Source organism: Pelodiscus sinensis, chromosome 2 (assembly GCF_052426305.1).
Source record: "Pelodiscus sinensis isolate ZL-2025 chromosome 2, ASM5242630v1, whole genome shotgun sequence".
Taxonomy (NCBI): Eukaryota; Metazoa; Chordata; order Testudines; family Trionychidae; genus Pelodiscus; species Pelodiscus sinensis.
The window spans coordinates 249,186,895-249,202,350 of NC_143053.1; the positions used below are offsets into that span (position 1 = coordinate 249,186,895).

Genomic DNA, 15,456 nt, shown 5'->3' on the forward strand with positions numbered 1-15,456 from the left:
CAGAGTTTAAAGCTGCAAGCAAAAGGGCAAGGGCTTGTGGCACCAGGGAAGCCCTCCTAGCCTCATGCCACAGGAATTGAGGGACTGGCCCTGCCCTGATACGCTGGAGTCGAGAGGCACAGAAGGGGGTAAAAATTGTACCTGAATATGTACTTTGTCTTAAGTGTACACATAGACTTAGAGCTCTTTAAAGATTAAGCTGTCACTTGGTACCATTATTTCTATTTTCTATCTTTATTTTCTTTGTAACCATTTTTTTAAATATCTATATTTGCTAGGAGTTAAGAAATAGAGCAATAGCCATTGTAACCATATGATTTATAAGCTTTTTTTAAATAAACCTGTAACTGTTTAAGCTTTAACCTGACTCCTTCAGTTGCTGTAACAGAACTAAGCACAATTTAAAAGAACTCCAGCCGGTCATAGGGGCAGACGCAGGCAGAGCTGGGCGTTTGGATCGTGTTGCCTCCTGGGGACAGATCCGTAGGGGCATCCGTCAGCCTTCCATAGGCTGCCCGCTGTGAAGGGTCTCCCCGCCCCGCCCCGCCCCCCCCCCCCGGTCCTAGACGCTAAAGACACAGGTGTAATAAGCTCTCCCTGCAAACTTTGGGGCGTCTGTCAGCTGCAAAGTGACCCCTGGTCCTAGCAGCCAAAGACACGGATGTTAAACTCTGGAGCGCCCGTCAGCCTTCCCTAGGCCGCCCACTGTGAAGGAACCTTGAGTTCTAGCAGTTGAAGACTCGGGTGTATAACACACATACCACGCACTGCCCTGACCATCGGCTGACACCTTGTCACTTTTCTTCACAGTAGACCCAACTGCAAGTGTGACGCATCTAGCACTTCTGATGCAATCTTCCCAACTCCACAACATCCACTGCAGAAAGTGCATCAGGGAAGATCTCCTGTAGGACCAGATAGCCTGCCTCCAGTCCCTCATCAGTCATGGAGCACATGGCCACGTGTATAGAGCTGGCTACCAGCCACCTCCCCCACCCCTACAGCCCCCAACTTCCTGCATCTGTACCTGATCTCTTGGTTTCCTCTGCTAGACCCCCCCCCCCCAGGGGCCACTGGGACCCCTGAACACATGGCGGTGAGATCTCCCAGGCAGCCGAAGCTTCCTGAGGTACCTGAGGCAGGCACCAGTCCCAGACCTATTCCTGAGTTCCCCTTCCTGCCGTCTCTCTTTCCCCCTCCCTTATTCCAGGTTCTTTCCTCAGTCCCATTCCTGTTGTATATCCCTGTAATGGGGTCTGCCTGCTTGTGAGTGCCTCTCTGTGGCCAAAGGGTGCAGCGTAAGCTCTTTGCCTGGCCATCTGGTACTTCCTTGCTCCCTGGGTCACTTCCTCCGGATGCTACCCTGTCTGGTTGTCTTCAAGGTTCTGAGGCTAGGATCTCACTAGCCCTGTCCATGGCACTGTCCATTCCTGTGGACAGCTTGTGGACAGTCTTCAGTCACTGGTCCTGGATCTCACCCAGGTCTAAAGTTCAGCTTTCACTGAGGGTGCAGTCAGGAAAAAAGTGCCAGTGTACATCTTCTAGAACAGGCTTGAGTTCTGGAATATGCAGGCATTATGCACCTTCCCCGACCATGGACGTTAATGTCTGTGAACCAACCCTTATAGTCCACCAGGACCTGCAGCACCATCAAAAAGTGTCCCTTTCTGTATACATAGTCCAAGGCCCAGTAGCCAGGGGCCAGGATAGGATGTGAGGGCACATCTCTGCCCCCCCCCCCCCCCCACAGTTGGGGAAGCCCATGGCGGCAAAGCCAGTGATGAAGAAGTAGATGTTCCCCAGGGTGATGACCCTTCACAGCAGATGGTGTTGATGGCATTGACTACCTGCATGAGGAAGACCCCATCCGTGGATTTCCCCATGCTGAACTGGTTCCCCACAGAGCAATAGCTGTCCAGCATAGCAAGGTTCCAGAGGCTGATGATGATGCGCTTCTGCAGGGGGTTGGTAGGTCTCAGCTGAGTGTCCTGTCACATAAAGGCAGAGGCGAGCCATTTGCAGAGCTCCAGGAAGGTGGTTTTCCACATACACAAGTTCTGGAGCCACTGCTGGTCATCCCATCGCTGCAGGACGATACGGTCCCACCAGTTGGAACTGGTCTCCCTCTGCCAGAAGCAGCATTTCACAGTGTGCAGGAGATTGAGACTCATTGGCTGCATCCTGGGTGAAGAGATTCCCTGGTCCAGGCTGGTCATTTTTGTCCTGAAGGAGCATGTGGACAGTGTGGATAAACTGCACCATAAGGCATAGCATGAGGCCCGTGAGCCTGGCACTGCTTTGCAGCAGCTCTGGCTCCATGTTGTCAATGCTGTGGTGTCCGTAAGGGCAACCAGAGCACACGGAGTGAGTTTGGTGTTCCACGAGAGTGTAGGCAGTGGAAAAGTGGCGTGTGAAATACAGCTGTAGAAAGGAGCCCCTTTAAGCATGTATGTCAGCTAGCCTCAGCAAACAGCTACAGGAAGTGTCCACTTTCCTGGTGCCCTCTCTGGAGTGCTTTCAGGGGCTTTAAATAAGATCGACGCTCCAATCGGTGTGGACGCGCTATTTCAAAATAATTCTGTGCTATTTCAATGGTGCTTTGTAGTGTGAATATGCTATTCAACATAGTTATTTTGGGAGTTATTATTTCAAAATAATTTCCTAGTGTAGACTTGCCCTAAAAGAGACACAGCCGTACCTGACAGCATGAGGGGAGCAAGGGTGCATGTGCCAACTAAATGCAAAAGTCTCTAACCAGAGGTCACTCGGCACACACATTTACAGTGGCATGTATAAGTTCACAATATCATAGAAGAGAACTTTTCTTTCTCAATTTATATTTTAAATACTTCATACATTTATCCAGTTAGATTACTGCTTTACTTAGTATTTGAAATAAGTAAATCTGATACCTGTTGATAGAGACGCTCCCAGAAATCCTGTGTCATCAGGCGGAACAAGGAAAGAAAGGCCCAGCCAAATGTATCAAAACTGGTGTAGCCATAATCAGGATTTTCCCCAACTTTCAGACATATATACTTATCTGGACAGGAGCTACAGATAACAGAAAATGGATGAAACCTTCAAATGTGCAAATTTAAAGGCAAGCAGCTTCAGTTCATGAGTAAGTTGAGAATATAGTCAACTATATTAAAACTCAAATATAGGAACTCATTTCTTCTGTGAGATCTGCAAACTCTAACCCATCTGTGCAAATGTCCTCCACAGTCCTGTGATATTTTGGTGGGACAGAGGACATAGGAGTGAAAGGATAGAGATAGTAATACAAAAACAGATACACACAAGCATATTTTAACTCTCTATATATGTATGTATGCATATGTGTATTCTAAGTTAACACTTCCACTGCATCTTCTCTTAACTGACTGAAATCAAAAGAGAATATGGGTGCAGGACTAATAGTTTAGAGGATTGATCTTTACATCTATTTTTGGCATTGTGAGCTAAGTTTATCTTTAGATTGTGAACTACAAGACCTTTAGGGCAGAGGATGTGTCTTGTACAGAGCAGAGCCCTTTGCCTGAGCCTGGACCACAGTCTGACACAAGAACATTACAGGAATTAAGACCTACACTCCCCAAACTCTCTCACACAGCCTTCCCATATCTCAGCTGCAGGGACATGCCCAGACGTAGAAAACAGGTTGGGAATAGGTGGAGCCTTGACTCCACAATGCCATTCCAATCGGAAACTGATAAAAGCCATTATCAAATTATTTTCCTTCAGGAATTCTCTCACTGGGCTCTTCCAAAATGGGGCTGCTAGCAGCTACCCTTTACAAGAGACTGTGCCTACAGTTACAGTATAGCCCATACTAAATAACTATAATGTATTTAAGGCTTCAAGCATAGAGTACTGTAGGAACAGGTTTCTAACTCACTGTAGCCAATAGCCCTTTGATATATAGGTAAAACCTTAAACTATGGTCTGTGGCTAAGCTGTCCCCCAGCAGCCTGCTGTTCAGTTGGAGCAAAGAGACAAGGCCTAGTAGGCCTAGCTGAAAACAAAAGAGATAACAAGAAGCTTAGAGAAAACAGGACAGACACAGAAAAGCAGCCCTGTCTGTTTATAAGCTAAGCAGCACAACACTAAATGGAATGCTATAACTGGATACCACTATCATTAATTTCACATATAAACCCAAGGTTATGGCCCTGCGAGGTGCCCCACAGTCTGCATGGAAAAGAGACACACTCAAGGCCAACCACGAATTGTTGCTAAGGATCTAGAGATTGCGCCCCCCATTTACAAGCCCAACTTGCTAATGTACCAAAGATATATTATTAACAATTGCTACTGCGTACCTTACTTTGTTTTGGTTTTTGCTTTATAACCCTAGATAAGTACCTATGGACCACACCTATCGGGAAGGCACTGTTACTATTCCTACGCATCCTGATCAGAATGTAGCTATGCCTCGCACTTTTTGGGGGGAGGACAAGGACGTATACTTGTGTTTAGCAATTGTGTTAACCTGAACCGTTTAATCTTTAAGACTTTTGGCTTATTGGCTCTTGCTGCTAGAACCTATCCAGGACTTGGGAACTCCCCGCCCCATCATTTCTCTCTCTTCCCATCAGCTCTCTATATAGTCTATTATTGTAATCATTTACTTGGCAGTGTTCGCTGAGCCCAAGTGGCAAAGTGGCACTCCGCCAGCGGTGTGTGTAATAAACCCTCCTGTTTGAATCTACACGGTGTCTACATTTTTGGTTTCCAACAAGTACACACAGTAAAACCTTAATGATTATTAATTTCTTCAGGAAAGGACCACTAAATACCGATGTTTTAAAGGCATATCAATATAATTGTTTTGCCTTTTGTTTTCCTATGTACTCCTAAAATTTTGGTAACATTAAGTATAATGATCAAATTCAAGTTAATTTTTTCTATAATGCTCATGAACCTTCCAGGAAAGAGGGGTGATAGTTCTATACCTATTTCCTTCGCCACATCTTATTCTTTCAAAATATAATTCACTAAGTGGAAATATGTATTAAACACATTTCTGAGAAAAAAGTGAAAATAAATGCAAAAACATCTACTAGAAGGCCTGGAAAGAACGCAGACATGAGTAAGGAAATCACAGCTTTGAGCTTTATTCCCTAATCCTTCATTAAATTATGTTATTATTTTTATACTAGCCAATTAGTCCGTCATAAGACAGGATTTTCAGGTCCTTCTTCCACCTTGGTCTTCTCTCCTGAGCCTCTGGTCTCTCTCTATCTCTCCTCCTACTGCCTCCCCCCCTCTCTCTCAGCTCTCCTCCGCCTCCTGCTTCTCTCTCCGACTCTTTCTTTCTCTTCTCCCCTTCCTGCCTCTCACTCTCCCTTTCTCTTCTCCTCCTCCTCCTGCCTCTCCCTCCCCTCCGTCTCTCCCCGCCCCCTTCCCTTCCTGCCATGGTGCTCGGCTGCATGCTGCCTGCTTAATCGGGCCGCTGCAAGGGGGGGGGGGGCGGGGCGGTGACATACACGGCCAGGAGGCAGGGCCGTGTACATCACTGCCCTGCCCCCCCTTCCCCTCCCGCCGAGGGAGAGCACAAATGGCCCCTTGCACTGCTGCCTCCCCTGTGGCGGCCCGGCTGAGGGTTGCAGCACTCAGCTGAGTGCCGCAGCGGGAGGGGAAGGGAGGGTGGTGACATACATGGCCCTGCCCCCTAGCCGTGTACATCACTGCCCTGCCCCCTTCCCCTCCCTCTGTGGTGGCTTGGCTGAGTGTTGCGCGCTCAGCTGGGCTGCTGCGGGGGAGGAGAGGTGGGTAGGGTTGCCAAGTGTCCGGCATTGTACCGGACAGTCCGGTATTTGTGCGCTCTGTCCGGTAAAAAAAAAAAATCAGAAAATACCAGACATGTGCAATGTCTGGTATTTACTGATTTTTCCAGCTGCGCACTGGACAGAAGCCTGGCGTGGGCAGGGGGAGCGGCTGGGAGTCCCAGCAGGGAGGCAGGGCCGTGATTGCCACTGGGAGCCCTCAGTTGGTTGAGTGTGAGGAGGAGGAGAAGCCTCCTCCTCGCTCGTGCGTCGCCGGGACCCTGCACGGGACAGGCAGCAAGTGCCCAGGTCAGTCCCGCTCCCTGCCGGCCAATTTGCTCATCTCCCCCTTTCCTGGCCGGTTCTCCCCCACTTCGCCTCCTGATCTTCCCCAGCCAGTCCCCCTGCATTCCCCCCACTCCAGCTCTGCTTCCTGCCGGCCCGTTCCTCTTCCTGATCTCCCTGGACAGCGCTGCTGCACCGCTCCCCGCCCCCGTCAGCTCTGCTTCCCGCCTCCCCCTTCCTCCCGGCCACCCTCCCGGCCCTTGACCCTCCCAGCTGTGCTTCCCTCCCCCTTACTCCCGGCCAGCCCCGCCCCCTTCTGGCCAGTGGTCCCCCCCCATATCCCATGGCCAGCCCCATTCACCCGACCCTCCCCCCACGACCAGCCCTGCTTCCCGCTGGCCCCTCCATATCCCCCAGCCAGCCCCTTTGCCCCCCCCACTAGTTGTTTCCAGGCCCCCCCCTTCCCGGCCAACACTGCTCCCTTCCTTGACGGTCCCCCTCCCCCAATGAAGCGGGCTTCCGCGGGAGAGGAGAGGGGGCGGGGCACCGATGTACACAGCCAGGGGGCGGGCCTGTGTACGTCACTGCCCCGCTCCCCCTTCCCCTCCCTCCTTGGTGGCTAGGCCGAGCGCTGCACCACTCAGCTGGGCTGCGGCGGGGGAGCAAGGAGCGGCAAGCGGCCATTTGGGGTCCACCGTTTGGGGTACGTCGGGGTGCTGACGTACATGGCCAGGGGTCATGGCCGTGTACGTCAGCATTACAGACTCACAGACACTGGGCTACCGTATTTATTGATAATCTTCATTATCCTTGTTCCCATTACTGCTGTCATTTGGAACTTGAAATCTGCTTTTCACATTAGTCACAGGTGGACTGAAATAAACCAAAAAAATATGAAACAAAGAAAAAAAAGAATAAAAAAAGATTGTAAATTGCACTTACCCAGCATCTGTGCCATTGCCACACAACAAGTTGTCCTTGGTGCCATTTTTCTTAAGAAAATTTTCTACAAAAAAAAAGCATAGTATATCAAAAAATACTTCTTAAACAATCATCTAGATTAGTATGAATGATCTTGCACACATGCATGCACACAGATGGGTAAATTTGGCAATTAATTATTTTAAAAAGTTACTTTCATGCACTAAGTTTGCTAGGGGCTGCTCTTCACCATTGACTCTGGCTAATCGTTTCATACTGGTGGAGTACCATAGTTGACAGAAGAGTGAATGGAGTTGATTTACTGCAGTTAAGTAGACACAATAAATCGACAGCCAGTAGATTGATCACTTCAGCATCGATCCAACGTGTTGTGAACCAAGCCCTCAGGTAAGATCTGAAGGGTTTAATCTTTTGCAGACAAAAGTCTATGGACCTACAAATATCAAGGATATGCAATCTTGATTATCTCTGATTAGAATGTGGTTTAGGAAAAAATGTGGAGAGATGACCGATATTACTCATTTAAGTAGACATTTGAAACTACCTTGGACAAAGACTTTTATGGTGTAAACGATATCTTAGAAACAAGAAAAACTGTATACAGACATTCTGCCATGAATCCCTGTATTTCCTCAATTCTCCTAGTTGATGCAATTCCTACCATAACGGAGGCTTTCACAGGTCAATGTAATAGTGATCATGTTGTTGGGGTTCAAATTTAGGTCCATCTGACTTGCAAACACTGTGTTGAGCTCCAGGGTGAGGGAAAATTCTAGTTAGTTCTCTGAGGAATTCAACTGTTTTAGGATATTGTACAGCCTTCAATAAGAAGCATACTGTAACAGAATTAACTGAAAGTCTAGATTTCTTTAGAGATGGTAAATACTCCAAGATAGTAGATAAGTATGTGTTAACAGAGGGTAACTGGGGATTGTATATACCTAATTGTAACTTTTTCCCTTTAACAACACAGGTTTCTTTGGTGAAATCTTTCCTACTATTTATCCAAAATATTCTTGACATCTGAAAAACAGTTCAATCTCTGGACAGAGAGATGAAGCAGAGAGGGGGTTCAGATGAAAGATGTCCCCATTGTCCTGGGATATCAAGTCTGGCGTTATGGGTAAGGATTATGAAATAATAAAACTGCTTCAGACTAGCAGTAGCAAGCAAGATGACCCTGGCAACATCTTGCTCAAATGTTCTGTGTACCCTGGGAATCAAAAGAAATGGTAAGTAAGCATACAAGAGTGTCAAGAAAGGTTTCTAAATGGAGGGGTGACAGAGACTATATCTATCAAAATGAAGGTGGTGCAAATTCTAACGAACCTGAGAGGATGTAGGGTAATTGTCATGTGTGTTTGTCAAATATTTTTACATGGACCAACAAACCATTGACAAGGAATGTCATGCACCCTGACATTCTGGCATGGAGAATGTCCAGCAGTTCCTGTGGGGACCCCTGCATCTCCCTTAAAGACTTCTGGAGGCATTCATCTCTATCTGCTTTAGCAGTTCTTGGAAGCTCCTGCAGTAATCTGGATAAGACAGTGTAGAAGAAATCACTGCTTCGTCTAGAGATGAGGACTAAATAGCTAAAGGCTCTTGTAAACTTTCAGTCTGAGGATGTTTCTCCTCCTCAGAAATTTTCTCTATTGGCTCATGATCACATGGCATCATTTAGTATTGGCCACTGTTGGCAGACAGGATACTGGGCTAGATGGACCTTTGGTCTGACCCAGTCTGGCTGCTCTTATGTTTTTATTCATAAATCTCATGAGAAGAGACCCTTAGGGAATGAGTAGCCATTCCCTGCCCCCAGCTGTGATTCACAGGATGAATATGCATGTCCAAGAATCACCTGTAAGGTGCGGGAAATGCTGCAGCACTGGGAAGCATTAATTAATTGAATTCAATCAGATTCTGATGGGGATTATTGACACTGGAGTGGCAATTGCTGGGTTAATGGGACCATTGGATCAGGAACTGAGAGGATATAAGTGAGGGCAACAGAAAGCTGGGAGAAGTCAAGGAAACTTAGAGGACGAGCCTGGGTTGAGGAGAAAAGACTCTATGGAAGTCTCCTACCGTTGTAAGCCTCCAAAACACACTGTTAATACTTTGTAAAGGATGAACAAATACACATATGGTAAAAGGTAACAGCCTAGTGTGTGTTGTGGTTAAGAGGTTAAGAAACAGGCCAATCAGTTCAGCATGCTGGGGACCAACCTGAGACAGTATCCTACAATAAAATGTACATTATATACAACATGACCAAATGAACATTTGTGAAAAATCCTTAACTTTTGAATTCACTGATCTCTGCAATGCTTCCAAGTCTTAATATTGCCTCGGTATCATATTTTAGATTATTAAATGAAAAACTATTATAAAAAATCAGACGTCTATCATACCACCTGTCACAAAGAACATTTGAGAATACACAGGAAGACTTGAGAAGTTTCTAGAAAATGCCAGAATGAGTGAGAAATGATGAGTTGAGGGGAACCCCACCCTCAGGTGGGAGCAGGTGCAGTGGCAGGTTGACCGGTGGGCTGGGTTGGGTGGGGCATGGCATGGCGCCTCCCCAGCAAGTAGACGATAGGTGTGGCAGGGAACTGGTGACAGTGGTGGTACCATGCAGACTTGTGTCCGCTGGGGTGGGAAGCTCAAGGGCCTGAGGGTGGCGGGAGCAGCAGAGTGCATTGCGGGGAACCAGCTTGTGATCCATCAAGCAGCTGCTACCGTGGCATAATGATTTTTCTGAGCAGCACATTGGACCTGGGGAAAAAAGAGACGTGGGAGATGCTGCAAGCAGTGGGGGTGGTGGTAAGTCCCTGCCTGCCATGCTCCACCCAACCCTTCCTTGACCCCCTGAGATGGTGGCTCCCAGGTCTTCGAGCACCCTAACCTCCCCCATGCCTACCCCCACATACTGCCTGCCCCACCCTGCCACCACATCCTCCCAACTCTACCACCTTTCAACCCACTAAACCACAGTTGTGAGGTGGGGCTCGTCAGGGCTTTGCTGGAAGCACCATGAGATGCAGCAAGAGCCTACAAAGTTTGTGCAGGCTGGTGCAGGCACAAGCTATGAGAATCTCTCTATAGGGGGATAATCAAGCCAGATGAACTCAGAGTGATGAAAGAGAAAAAATTTGTTGTTTCGGGTCATGATATATTCCAGGATGAAATGGAGCTGAGCCGTAGATGGTTGGACTTCCTTCTGGGTGCACCACTGTGTAAATCATCACCATCTGCACAGGTAAATATCACGTGTAGTTTGTCTTCTGCTATGTAGTAGTACAGTTCTTACTTGTTGCAAGCACTGCTGCTCAGCTTCTGAGAACCAGACAGGTACCATACCATCAGATGCAGTATTTGCGGCTAGGGATGAAGGATCACACCCTTGCTCTCGGGGTGTGTCTAGACTACATGCCTCCTTCGACGGAGGCATGTAGATTAGCCAGATCGGAAGAGGGAAATGAAGCCGCGATTAAAATAATCGCGGCTTCATTTAAATTTAAATGGCTGCCCCGATCTGCCGATCAGCTGTTTGTCGGCAGATCGGGGCAGTCTGGACGCGATGCGCCGACAAAGAAGCCTTTCTTCATCGGCACAGGTAAACCTGGTTTCACGAGGCTTACCTGTGCCGATGAAGAAAGTCTTCTTTGTCGGCGCGTCGCGTCCAGACTGCCCCGATCTGCCGACAAACAGCTGATCGGCAGATCGGGGCAGCCATTTAAATTTAAATGAAGCCGCGATTATTTTAATCGCGGCTTCATTTCCCTCTTCCGATCTGGCTAATCTACATGCCTCCGTCGAAGGAGGCATGTAGTCTAGACACACCCTCGAAGAGGAGGTCTGGGAGGGTTGGAAGTGGGCAGGGAGGCCGTACAGACAGCTGATAAAAACATGAGAACCATGTCTGCCAATGCCAAGCCGGGGCTATTAGAATTGCATGACCCCTGTCTGTCTGTATCTTCCGGAAAACTCTGAGGATCAGAGGTATAGGAGGAAAAGCATGTAACAGGTGAGTATTCCATGGGAATAGCATTGCTTCTCCCAAGATGTTGTGCCCTATGCCTTCTCTCAAACAGTATTGGGGGCATTTGGAATTTCAGCTGGTTGCAAAGAGGTCTATCTGTGGTTGACCCCAGGATTGGAATAGATCGTGGGTGACCTGATTGTGCAGTTCCCATTCGTGCTCTGTGACAAAGTGGCAGCTGAGGGTATTGGCCATGGTATTCTTGTCCCCAGGTAGGTATGCCACCATAATGGTTATGTTGGGGCAGATGCACTGAATCACCTCTGCACATAGGGAAGGGGATCTGGCACCCCATTGACAGTTGATGTAGAATATCATGGTCATAGTGTTGGTGAGGTCACCAGTTTCCTTGGGTATACTGTTGCTAGAAGTCGGGTACCCCAACTTAGAAGTGACGCATTGGTAGTGATTTGTTTGGATGGTTGATCTCGGTGGAAAGGCACCCCGCTGCAGAGGTTCTGTGGCTGGGTCCAGCACTGTAAAGAGGCAAGGACTTTCTGAGGAGGTGAAACGTGCCTGTGGATAGGTGTCGGGTTGGTGTATAGACTGAGGCAATCAAGCGTTGGAAACATTGAAATCATAGTCTGGCACGGGGGATGACATATGTGGTAGCTGCCATATGCCCTGTGAGTTTGAGACAAGTTAGAATGGGAACAGTTGGGCTGCTGGTCATTATTGTGACCAGGCTTTTTATCATTTTGAAACATTGATTGTGGAGATAGGTACGTGCTGTCATAGAATCTATATGAACCCCTATAAACTCTAGGGACTGAAGGAAGGCCTTTGTGAATCTGATCATGTCTGTTGTGGTCTGTTGGGAGGGACCTCGAATGAGGCAATCATCCAAACACAAGGGAAGATTGTGATGCTTTTTTGTTGGAGATGCACCGCTGCAACTGCCAGGGTCTTGGAGAAGACTCTGGGGGCAGAGGAGAGTCTGAATGGAAGAACTCTGTATTCAAAGTGGTCTGATGCTACTGTAAAGCACAGGAAATAGCTGTGCACGGGATGTATTGTGATATGGAAGTATGCATCTTGGAGGTCGAGGGCTGCAAACCAGTCCCCTTTGTCTAGTGCAGGAATCATTGTGGCGAGTGTAATCAGTTTGAAACACTGCTTGCAAAGGTATCTGTTCAACTGACAGAGGTCTAAGGTAGACCTTCAACCCCCGTTATCTTTTTAGAGAGAAAGTAGTTTGAGTAAAAACCTCTCCCATGGTATTTGCTTGGGAACCCGTTCTACAGCCTCTATATTGAGAAGGTGTTTAACTTCTTCGTGGAGCAAGGTTTCGTGAGAAGGATCTCTGAAAAGAGATGGAGAAGGTGGGGAAGTTGGAGAGATTGAATAGAGTACCCACAACTGATGATTTCTAGAACCCACTGATCTGTGGTGATTGCTGACCATTGGTTGTAAAAGGGAACAAGCAATGGTGTAAGATGTTGGACTTGCCTAGCACTGGTGAAGAGGGGAGGCTGGGCAGACCCTCAACCAAATTCTTAAACCTGCTGTCTGGAGGACTGAATTATGGAAGAGCGTGTGCTCAGGGCTCTTCTACGTTGGTTTCGTGATTGGAATCAACTTTGACTGAATGGTCAATGCTGCTGCTGTCTGCCAAAGATTGTGTCCCTATGGCTTTGGTAGGGATTATAGCACTTCCTTTGGTAGGGGGGAGCATACATCCCCAATGTATGTAAGGTGGTGCATGAGTCTTTGCTAGAATGCAAAGCTTCATCAGTCTTTGCAGAGAACAATTTTCCTTATCAAATGGTATGTCTTCTACCTTAGCCTGGAGTTCCTTGGGAACTCCAGCTGCTTAAAGCCAGGATTACCATGGATGTTGCCATAGCTCTTGCTGCAGTGTTGGCGGTGTCAAGGGCCATCTGCTGGGTTGTACGAAATATAGTATATAGTCTTTAATGATGGCTTTGAGGATAGATCTCTTATCATCTGGGAGATATTGCATGACCTCTGTTAGTTTTGCATAATTGTCAAAGTCATGATTAGTGAGTAGGGCTATGTAGTTAGCTATGCGAAATTGAAGGATCTTATATATTTGTTTTGTACTGAGTATTTTTAGACCTTTGATTTGCAGCATCGACCACTAAAGAATTGGGTTGAGGGTGTAAGAATAAAAAGTCCATGCCTTTTGATGTAACAAAGTATTTTCTATCTGCCCTTTTATTGGTTGAAGAGGGTTGTGGCTGGTATTTGCCATTCTTCATCTGCTGCTTTGAGTATTGCCTAGTCTAGAGGCACAGGAATTTGGGGGTTTGTAGAGGTTTGGAGGTTCTTTAGAAGCTTATGTTGCTTTTCCTGCACTTCTGATATCACAACCTCTTGACCACCGGCCACTTTTCTGAATAATTCTTGAAACTGTTTTAGGTCGTCACTAGGTGAGGTATAGTTTGGGATAACTGCTTCATCAGATACAGAAGATAAGTTATTGATTGGTGGTGTCTGCTTGTTGGATGGTCAGATCATCCTTAGTCTTCTCTTGCTCAGAGTCCGTGCCCTCTATGGGAGAGTGTAATGGGTTAAAGTGTGTAGAAGATGGAGATCTCTGCGCTGGTGTGGGAGGGGCAGTGGAGCTGTGTCGCAGTGCCCAGCAATGATAGAGGGACCAGTGGCTATGATGCTAAGGATAGTACTGCCAGTTGGGGTGCCAAAGGGGGGTATTGATGATGTTGTAATCTGTGTGCCCTGTATGATTCATGTGCTCTCTCTGGGAATGAGTATTGTGAGAAGACACTCTTTGTATCCCCCTGGTAGGCACTGAGTTGCGATAGAGTAGGTGAGCGTGGTGGAGGCAGACAGCCTTTCATTGATAGGGGAGAGCATGAGCGGTGCTATCATAATCAGGAGTGCTGACCAGCACCTGGTGACTCGGTGACTATGGGGTTCATTAATACCGCCTATATCTAGCCAGGTATCGGGTGGTCAGCCAATAACAATGCAGGTAGGAATTTCAAACTGGAAAAGTTGAGTTTGTATTTCTCTGTTCTTTGTCTGAGAGGCAGAGTGGTTTCTTCCAAGACTGAGGGAAGTGGGAGACACTTCTCTCTCTAAAGATGGACATATTAAAATGTGTAAGTAGGGAAAAGTTTAGATAGTCCGTCAGAATTTGTTGTTTTCTCTGTTTGGGGGATTGGAAATAATATCTGAGCTTGTTAAGTGTTTTTTTTTCTTTGTAACTAAGTTGTAGCTTTACTATGTTTGCAATTGTACCTTTTTTGATAATAAAAGTTGGTCTTTTATTATTATTAATTATTATTATTATTAACTAGTATTGGTTGATTTTTGTGCCCTGGAAGGTCTGTCTGTTTGTATCTGCATGCCTGACTGAGGGGGTCAGCTATCTCAGACTACAGTTTATTTTTTCTTTTCTTTTTTCAAGCTCTTTTGAGGAAAAGCTCTTGGAGTACTCCAGGGTTGGTTTCAAGTGTCCACCCCGTCTGTGGATTAAAAAAAAGCACTTGATGGTGGCAGCGGATCCCCTAAAATCTGTGTATTAGGATTGGGGGGGGGAGTCTTTGTTACAGAGCCTGTAGTGGCAAGTTTTCGAGTGCTCTTGCAGGCCCCTACTTCTGCATTCATCATGCCAGAACGGGGAAGGGCCTTGACAGGTGCTGTGCTGAAGGCTCACTTGGGGATCTGGTTCTTGTTCTCCCATCCATTACTGATGGAGCTGTGTTTTGCTGCACGTTAGGGAACGGTGGCAGCTTGATACTTTATGCCTCGGTGCCAAATCTGCCATTGCTGGTGGTGAAGGCGTCAGTGCTGTTGGAACCTTGGGAGACCTGGGGTCAGTCTGCATCATGAGAGAGGGGTTGGAGTTTTCCTTGTCCTTTCTCTGTGCTGCAGGCGAAAGCCGCTTGGGGCTCACAGGGTGCCGGGGATAGCGCCAGGAGGGCCAGCAGTGCCTTTGTTGATTAAATGTGCCATTTTAAATGGCTAGGGAGCCAGCTTCGCAGACTGTTTAGTGTGTGTTTTTGAGCCTGTTAGTGAAGAGGCGTGTGCTTTTTAAATGGTTCATTGTCCTTACTAATTTGTGACAGGAGGGAGTGGGCTGGTGTGGGCTTCATCTTTGAATGCACTTTTTGCAGTGAGGGGCTTGAGAGGTTCCCCTGAAGGGACACTGTGTCTGAGCCCTTATTGCCCCTGTTATGCGGATGGGCTTCTAGGGCTTTCTCAAAGGATAGAATGCATATTCTGAGCTCTCTATCTTTGCAATCTCTTTCTGTCAGAATGTGTCAATGAACGCATTTTTGTGAAATATGCATCTCACCAAGCAGCATATAAATTAATGGAGATTGCCTAACTCCTAGAACTGGAAGGAACCTTGAAAGGTTGTTGAGTCAAGTCCAGTCCCCTGCCTTCATAGCAGGACCAAGTACCATCCCTGACAAATTT

At 47.2% G+C, this 15,456-nt stretch overlaps 1 protein-coding gene across 1 annotated transcript in view; it reads right to left on the bottom strand.

Moving 5' to 3' along the window:
• The window catches only part of LOC102448247 (sodium channel protein type 5 subunit alpha-like), a 122,444-nt gene that overhangs the window by 85,952 nt on the left and 21,036 nt on the right, over nt 1–15,456 (bottom strand). Inside the window, exons 7-8 of the mRNA XM_089776792.1 lie at nt 6,999–7,062; nt 2,913–3,054 (exon numbers count right to left, since the gene is read on the bottom strand). Coding sequence (XP_089632918.1) covers nt 2,913–3,054; nt 6,999–7,062 — 206 coding nt within the window. The remainder of the gene's footprint in view (nt 1–2,912; nt 3,055–6,998; nt 7,063–15,456) is intronic.